Genomic DNA, 9,286 nt, shown 5'->3' on the forward strand with positions numbered 1-9,286 from the left:
CAATAGGTATAATGGCATGCAAAAATAATGAGGAATGTAGGTATGCTTAGTAATTCAAGTAAAAAATGAAGTGGGCTAATATCTCTCTGGTTCTCATAATTTACAGAAAGACAACACTGATGTCATTAATGACATTAGAAAACAAAGAGCTCCAAAATAAGGCCGAGATGGTGACATTCAAAAATCTTGAACTGACGGATGAGAAAGAGGAGCTCTGCAGAGAGTATGAAGAAAGACTGTGGAGGTGAGAAATTTGTAGATCGCCACCACTAACTTCTTGTTCCAGAATTTCATATTAGGTTCTCCTTATCTTAGAAAGCTTGGAAAACCTACATTTTCCTTACTTTAGAAAGAAATGAATGAATTACGGCTCGTTATACTTTTACATATACAAATCTCAGGAGTTAGTCTCATGGAAGTGAATGGGAAGATATGTATAGGAGAGATCTTTCAACCTCCAACCCAACTACCCAACAATATTTATATACTTTGAGAGTGAGAGTTTCCTGACATCAAAGCAGTTCCCATCATTTTTAACTAAGAATGCTTTGTTGTTGGTCCAGATTCACAGCTAACATTCTGATTTTTTCCAGAGAGACACAACTGAGGAAGGGCTGCTGCACCTTATTGATGGGCAGAGACCGGATGGACCAGAGACCTGGCAGTAGTGAGTGCAAAAGAGGCGCTGTGAGTGTCTGCCAAACAAGTGCAGATGTTGCAGAAAACAAGACAGAAGCGCAACAAGATAAAATGAAGCCTTAAATGGAATATCAGTTAAAGAAGAAATGGCTGAAAGCTTCAGCGGACAACCTCAAAATAAAAAAATCGAAGGAACCCGGGCCAAATATCCTGAGGTGGCTTCAGCAATCGCTGAAAGTCCTGAAAGAGGATTCCTCTGAACAGTACACCCTGCCAGAATGGCTTAAAGCCTCCATCACCAACCTCCCGAAGGAATGTGCTGAGGGATCTAGGGAGGATGTGAATGGTTGGCTAGAAGCATCGATAAATCATCTCCAAGAAAAAGGGCCAGAAACCTGTGATTTAGATGTGCAGGGATGGCTTGAAGCATCTATTATAGGCATTCAACATCTGCTAAAGTCCAAGTCAAAGTTTCGAAGAAGCCGAATAAAAGGGATGGCTTGAAAAATCAATAGAGAACTTTAAGAAGTAATGTCCTGAAGGATCATTTTGAATTTGTTTGTGCCTTTCGTGGAATGTATATTAAAAAAAGGAAAATAAATGGTTAAAGCATTATTTCCTGTGCATTTACACACACACACACAAAGGTATTTTTAACGTGTTGTAATTGAATAAAAGGTTGATCATTCAAGTAAAACCCCTAAGGGGGCTAATTTCTCTCCGGTCTTCATAATTTGCAGGAAGACAATGGAAATATCAAAACTTCTGGCAGAAAAAGAGGAGCTGGAACTAAAAATTCAGGAGCTTAAAAATAAAAATTTACAATTGGCCAAAGAAAAAGAGAAACTTTGCGAAGAGTATGAAGAGAAGCTGAGCAGGTGAGAAAATTTTAGATAGCAACCCTGACTTTCTCTTCCTTTCTCAGCTATTTTAATTAGTTTTAATTTAAAGTAATACTCCATTCTTTTATATGTACTGTATGTATAACTGAATAAGAGAAGAGCAATAGGTATAATGGCATGCAAAAATAATGAGGAATGTAGGTATGCTTAGTAATTCAAGTAAAAAATGAAGTGGGCTAATATCTCTGGTTCTCATAATTTACAGAAAGACAACACTGATGTCATTAATGACATTAGAAAACAAAGAGCTCCAAAATAAGGCCGAGATGGTGACATTCAAAAATCTTGAACTGACGGATGAGAAAGAGGAGCTCTGCAGAGAGTATGAAGAAAGACTGTGGAGGTGAGAAATTTGTAGATCGCCACCACTAACTTGTTCCAGAATTTCATATTAGGTTCTCCTTATCTTAGAAAGCTTGGAAAACCTACATTTTCCTTACTTTAGAAAGAAATGAATGAATTACGGCTCATTATACTTTTACATATACAAATCTCAGGAGTTAGTCTCATGGAAGTGAATGGGAAGATATGTATAGGAGAGATCTTTCAACCTCCAACCCAACTACCCAACAATATTTATATACTTTGAGAGTGAGAGTTTCCTGACATCAAAGCAGTTCCCATCATTTTTAACTAAGAATGCTTTGTTGTTGGTCCAGATTCACAGCTAACATTCTGATTTTTTCCAGAGAGACACAACTGAGGAAGGGCTGCTGCACCTTATTGATGGGCAGAGACCGGATGGACCAGAGACCTGGCAGTAGTGAGTGCAAAAGAGGCGCTGTGAGTGTCTGCCAAACAAGTGCAGATGTTGCAGAAAACAAGACAGAAGCGCAACAAGATAAAATGAAGCCTCAAATGGAATATAAATTAAATAAGAAATGGCTGAAAGCTTCAGTGGACAACCTCAAAATAAAAAAATCGAAGGAACCCGAGCCAAATATCCTGAGGTGGCTTCAGCAATCGCTGAAAGTCCTGAAAGAAGATTCCTCTGAACAGTACACCCTGCCAAAATGGCTTAAAGCCTCCATCAGCAACCTCCCGAAGGAATGTGCTGAGACATCCAGGGAGGATGTGAATGGTTGGCTAGAAGGATCGATAAATCATCTCCAAGAAGAAGGGCCAGAAACCTGTGATTTAGATGTGCAGGGATGGCTTGAAGCATCTATTATAGGCATTCAACATCTGCTAAAGTCCAAGTCAAAGTTTCGAAGAAGCCGAATAAAAGGGATGGCTTGAAAAATCAATAGAGAACTTTAAGAAGTAATGTCCTGAAGGATCATGTTGAATTTGTTTGTACCTTTCGTGGAATGTATATATATAAAAAAGAAAAATAATTGATTAAAGTATTATTTCCTCTGAATTTACACACACACACACAAAGGTATTTTTAACGTGTTGTAATTGAATAAAAAGGTTGATCATTCAAGTAAAAAACCCCTAAGGGGGCTAATTTCTCTCCGGTCTTCATAATTTGCAGGAAGACAATGGAAATATCAAAACTTCTGGCAGAAAAAGAGGAGCTGGAACTAAAAATTCAGGAGCTTAAAAATAAAAATTTACAATTGGCCAAAGAAAAAGAGAAACTTTGCGAAGAGTATGAAGAGAAGCTGAGCAGGTGAGAAAATTTTAGATAGCAACCCTGACTTTCTCTTCCTTTCTCAGCTATTTTAATTAGTTTTAATTTAAAGTAATACTCCATTCTTTTATATGTACTGTATGTATAACTGAATAAGAGAAGAGCAATAGGTATAATGGCATGCAAAAATAATGAGGAATGTAGGTATGCTTAGTAATTCAAGTAAAAAATGAAGTGGGCTAATATCTCTCTGGTTCTCATAATTTACAGAAAGACAACACTGATGTCATTAATGACATTAGAAAACAAAGAGCTCCAAAATAAGGCCGAGATGGTGACATTCAAAAATCTTGAACTGACGGATGAGAAAGAGGAGCTCTGCAGAGAGTATGAAGAAAGACTGTGGAGGTGAGAAATTTGTAGATCGCCACCACTAACTTCTTGTTCCAGAATTTCATATTAGGTTCTCCTTATCTTAGAAAGCTTGGAAAACCTACATTTTCCTTACTTTAGAAAGAAATGAATGAATTACGGCTCGTTATACTTTTACATATACAAATCTCAGGAGTTAGTCTCATGGAAGTGAATGGGAAGATATGTATAGGAGAGATCTTTCAACCTCCAACCCAACTACCCAACAATATTTATATACTTTGAGAGTGAGAGTTTCCTGACATCAAAGCAGTTCCCATCATTTTTAACTAAGAATGCTTTGTTGTTGGTCCAGATTCACAGCTAACATTCTGATTTTTTCCAGAGAGACACAACTGAGGAAGGGCTGCTGCACCTTATTGATGGGCAGAGACCGGATGGACCAGAGACCTGGCAGTAGTGAGTGCAAAAGAGGCGCTGTGAGTGTCTGCCAAACAAGTGCAGATGTTGCAGAAAACAAGACAGAAGCGCAACAAGATAAAATGAAGCCTTAAATGGAATATCAGTTAAAGAAGAAATGGCTGAAAGCTTCAGCGGACAACCTCAAAATAAAAAAATCGAAGGAACCCGGGCCAAATATCCTGAGGTGGCTTCAGCAATCGCTGAAAGTCCTGAAAGAGGATTCCTCTGAACAGTACACCCTGCCAAAATGGCTTAAAGCCTCCATCAGCAACCTCCCGAAGGAATGTGCTGAGACATCCAGGGAGGATGTGAATGGTTGGCTAGAAGGATCGATAAATCATCTCCAAGAAAAAGGGCCAGAAACCTGTGATTTAGATGTGCAGGGATGGCTTGAAGCATCTATTATAGGCATTCAACACCTACTAAAGTCCAAGTCAAAGTTTCGAAGAAGCCGAATAAAAGGGATGGCTTGAAAAATCAATAGAGAACTTTAAGAAGTAATGTCCTGAAGGATCATTTTGAATTTGTTTGTACCTTTCGTGGAATGTATATATAAAAAAAAGAAAAATAATTGATTAAAGTATTATTTCCTCTGAATTTACACACACACACACAAAGGTATTTTTAATGTGTTGTAATTGAATAAAAAGGTTGATCATTCAAGTAAAAAACCCCTAAGGGGGCTAATTTCTCTCCGGTCTTCATAATTTGCAGGAAAACAATGGAAATATCAAAACTTCTGGCAGAAAAAGAGGAGCTGGAACTAAAAATTCAGGAGCTTACAAATAAAAATCTACAATTGGTCAAAGAAAAAGAGAAACTTTGCAAAGAGTATGAAGAAAAGCTGAGCAGGTGAGAAAATTTTAGATAGCAACCCTGACTTTCTCTTCCTTTCTCAGCTATTTTAATTAGTTTTAATTTAAAGAAATATTCCATTCTTTTATATGTACTGTATGTATACCTGAATAAGAGAAGAGCAATAGGTATAATGGCATGCAAAAATAATGAGGAATGTAGGTATGCTTAGTAATTCAAGTAAAAAATGAAGTGGGCTAATATCTCTCTGGTTCTCATAATTTACAGAAAGACAACACTGATGTCATTAATGACATTAGAAAACAAAGAGCTCCAAAATAAGGCCGAGATGGTGACATTCAAAAACCTTGAATTGACTGATGAGAAAGAGGAGCTCTGCAGAGAGTATGAAGAAAGACTGTGGAGGTGAGAAATTTGTAGATCGCCACCACTAACTTCTTGTTCCAGAATTTCATATTAGGTTCTCCTTATCTTAGAAAGCTTGGAAAAACCTACATTTTCCTTACTTTAGAAAGAAATGAATGAATTACGGCTCATTATACTTTTACATATACAAATCTCAGGAGTTAGTCTCATGGAAGTGAATGGGAAGATATGTATAGGAGAGATCTTTCAACCTCCAACCCAACTACCCAACAATATTTATATACTTTGAGAGTGAGAGTTTCCTGACATCAAAGCAGTTCCCATCATTTTTAACTAAGAATGCTTTGTTGTTGGTCCAGAGTCACTGCTAACATTCTGATTTTTTCCAGAGAGACACAACTGAGGAAGGGCTGCTGCACCTTATTGATGGGCAGAAACCGGATGGACCAGAGACCTGGCAGTAGTGAGTGCAAAAGAGGCGCTGTGAGTGTCTGCCAAACAAGTGCAGATTTTGCAGAAAACAAGACGGAAGCGCAAGATAAAATGAAGCCTCAAATGGAATATAAATTAAATAAGAAATGGCTGAAAGCTTCAGTGGACAACCTCAAAATAAAAAAATCGAAGGAACCCGGGCCAAATATCCTGAGGTGGCTTCAGCAATCGCTGAAAGTCCTGAAAGAGGATTCCTCTGAACAGTACACCCTGCCAGAATGGCTTAAAGCATCCATCAGCAACCTCCCGAAGGAATGTGCTGAGGCATCCAGGGAGGATGTGAATGGTTGGCTAGAAGGATCGATAAATCATCTCCAAGAAGAAGGGCCAGAAACCTGTGATTTAGATGTGCAGGGATGGCTTGAAGCATCTATTATAGGCATTCAACACCTACTAAAGTCCAAGTCAAAGTTTTGAAGAAGCCAAATAAAAGGGATGGCTTGAAAAATCAATAGAGAACTTCAAGAAGTAATGTCCTGAAGGATCTGTGGTGAATATATTAGAATGAATTCAAGGATCCATAGAAAGCCTGTCACTTTCTGGGGAACCTAGACCAGTTCTTGAAAAATGGCTTCAACAATCCTTGAAAAACCTGCAAGAGGAAGGTCCTGATGTATCTAAACAAGGTGCCCCAAAATGGGTCAAAATATCTATAAAGGATTTTGAGGAGGAAGGACCTAAAACACCACATCTAGATACTCAGGAATGGCTTGAAGCCTCTATTAAAGGCATTCAGGATCTACAGAAGTCCACGGTGGAGATGAAAAGAACTCTGAGGAATAGAATAGAATAGAATAGAATAGAATAGAATAGAATAGAATAGAATAGAATTTTGATTGGCCAAGTGTGATTGGACACACAAGGAATTTGTCTTGGTGCATATGCTCTCAGTGTACATAAAAGAAAAGATACCTTCATCAAGGTACAACACTTACAACACTTAATGATGGTCATAGGGTACAAATTTAACACTTAATGATAATCATAGGGTACAAATAAGCAATCAGGAAACAATATCAGTATAAATCAAAAGGATTACCAGCAACAAAGTTACAGTCATACAGTCATAAGTGGAAGGAGATGGATTATGGGAACGATGAGAAGATTAATAGTGCAGATTTAGTAAATAGTTTGAGAGTGTTGAGGGAATTATTAGTTTAGCAGAGTGATGGCGTTCGGGAAAAAACTGGACCTTTTTGGAGTGAGTGACATACTGTTTTCCTAATGGACGATGGTATTACAGCAAGAGCTTCATAACCAATCAACACTTGTCATGAACAATTGTGGTTGTCTAGATGCTGCCTTAAATTGGGTGGGAGGAGAAAAGAAAGAGAGTGGAAGGAAAAAGGAATGAAGGAGAGATTGATATGGAGGAAGAAAAAGAAAGAAGGGCCAAACAGCAAGCATGATTATGCCAAAATGCCAAGAATGGATAGACAACAGTAGAGCACAGACAAACAAAACTTTGAAAGTGAAAAGGAATCAACCAAAATCAGGAGTGCTCCCCTGATTGCAGCATTGCTAGCACAACCATGCAGCCTATGTGGAAGGGAAGGGATGCCTTATCAGGAAACCTCTCAAGACTTTAATGCCCATCAGACAGTTATGGACTATGGTCTGGTCCTTGGTCTGGGCTATTCAGCCAAGGCCTCAGAGTATCACCGTTGCTTGAAATGGGCTTCCCAGCAGCCGAAGAGAGATCATTGGACTTGATGGTGCGGGAGTATGAATGGATTTCCAGAAAAATTGCAGACTACAGGAACCCTTTTAGCAGTTCCAAAAAGGCTCCACACCCATTTGCACTACTCAGGCAAACCTCCAAGTGGCTTCAACAACTCTGTACAGAATGCAAACGACCAGCTGTCTGCAAGGAATATCAGTCCTTCCATTTCCACCATCCAATTGGAACTGAAGAAGCTTCTTGGATGAGAAGGGAAACGTCTTCTAAGACTTGATGTTTTTGTCGTGTCCCACTCCTCCGCTGACGGCCGGGTTGGGGAAGTCCGTATCAAGCGTGCCTCTGCAGCTCTGCCAAAGTCCTATCAGAGTTCTCAAGGCAGGCAGGAGACCAGGAAGTGACTTCAGCAATCCAAGTTAGACTTTGCCTAACTCAGAGAATGCCAGAAAGCAGATCCCTTATATAGGCCATGGGGTATGGCTCCATGACTCAGCACTTATCCAGGCCTGCCCCTCCCTTCCTTTTGGTGATGTCGCCTCTCCATTCTCCGGAAGCGTGGGTCTATCCATTGCATCGTTTCGTCTCCAGCTGTTGGTCATCTCAGCTCGTGGCTGGCTTCAGGCGCACATGCTATCGGAGGGAGGTTTGTTTGTTCAGCCTGTCCGGGCATGGTGCCAGGGCTGGGGGCTGGAGGCATGCCAGGACATTCTTCAGCACTATCAGCGTCTGGCAGGAGATAAGAGGGGCCCAGCTGCGGCAGGGGGAGCGGGCGAGACACAACAGTTTTCTTCTATTTATGTCGTGTCCCACTCCTCCTCTGACGGCCGGGTTGGGGAAGTCTGTATCAAGCGTGGCTACAAAGCCTCTGCAGCTTTGCCAAAGTTCTGTCAGAGTTCTCAGGGCAGGCAGGAGTCCAAGATGTGAATGCCAAAAAGCAGATCCTTTATAGAGGCCATAGGGTGTGGCTCCATGATTCAGCACTTATCCAGGCCTGCCCCTCCCTTCCTTTTGCTGATGTCGCCTCTCCATTCTCTGGAAGCGTGGATCCCTCCACCCTCTGGCTGCCGGCAATCCCAGCTCGTGACTGGCCTCATATTCCTCATGTTCACATGCTGTGGGGGAGGGGTTTATCTGCTCGGTTTGCCTGGGCATGGTGCCAGGACTGGAGGCTGGAGGCATGCCAGGCTGTTCGTCTTCATTATCCGTTTCTGGCTGAGGTAACAGGAGATGAGAGGGGCCTGGCTGCGGAGAGGGGGGCGAGCGAGGCACAACAATTTAATTTACCTTCTTGTTGTGGTCCGTCAGCAGACTAGGGAGCTGGCAATGGAGTCCAACAGCAATGAGGCTGAGGTGAGGCCAGGGCCATCGGGAAGTGAGGTGTGGACTCCAGAGCCTCCAGAGACTGATAATAGTGAGGAAAAGAAACTGGAGCAGCCTGTTCCTAATGCATGCATGAGAAGAGCTGCCAAAAGGCAAGAGCAGCTCAGGCAGAGAGGATGGCCCCTCCCATAAGGCTTAATAACAGACCAGTGTTTCAGTTTGCCGGAAAACAACGTTGTAGCTGCGTCCTCTGCTTCGTGTGTTTGTGACTTCTGGATATTTATCAGGAAGGGCCTTTGGCAGTTTGCCTAATTGGATTTTGCCTGGTCTTTTGTTGTTATTAGTGCCCATCTGCCTGCAAGCACAGCTGAATTGTTATAAGCTGAATTGTGCCCGGATCCTTGGTATCTGCTAAGTCTTTCTACCAAGCCTTCCTGAAACTGGATGTTCAGAGAAATTTCATTCTACAAAGTGTGTTTTCCAAAGACAAGCATGCAAAAGAGTAAAGTCAGTCCAAGGCTTAAGAGAAGAGTCAGGTTTGTCAGCCAGTCCAAGGGTCTAAGGTTCGAGTGTGGATCACATCCGAGCTAAACCTCCTTTCCTGCTAAGAGAAGAGAGGGAACCAAGTCTGTTCTGTGGGCTGCTGCTGTAGCTAACTGC

At 41.2% G+C, this 9,286-nt stretch overlaps 2 protein-coding genes across 2 annotated transcripts; both read left to right on the forward strand.

Moving 5' to 3' along the window:
• Positions 1–762: 762 nt before the first annotated feature.
• On the forward strand, positions 763–2,780 carry LOC131195013 (uncharacterized). The gene is made up of 3 exons (XM_058176634.1): positions 763–902; positions 1,747–1,884; positions 2,231–2,780. Exons 1-3 carry the CDS (start codon positions 763–765, stop codon positions 2,778–2,780), a joined length of 828 nt encoding a protein of 275 aa, XP_058032617.1.
• A 2,143-nt stretch (positions 2,781–4,923) lies between these two features.
• On the forward strand, positions 4,924–6,045 carry LOC131195014 (uncharacterized). The gene is made up of 2 exons (XM_058176636.1): positions 4,924–5,175; positions 5,526–6,045. The coding sequence occupies exons 1-2, from the start codon at positions 4,997–4,999 to the stop codon at positions 6,043–6,045; spliced, it is 699 nt and encodes a 232-aa protein (XP_058032619.1). The 5' UTR covers positions 4,924–4,996.
• The last annotated feature ends 3,241 nt before the right edge of the window (positions 6,046–9,286 follow it).

The sequence above is a fragment of the Ahaetulla prasina genome, chromosome 3 (genome assembly GCF_028640845.1).
Source record: "Ahaetulla prasina isolate Xishuangbanna chromosome 3, ASM2864084v1, whole genome shotgun sequence".
Taxonomy (NCBI): domain Eukaryota; kingdom Metazoa; phylum Chordata; class Lepidosauria; order Squamata; family Colubridae; genus Ahaetulla; species Ahaetulla prasina.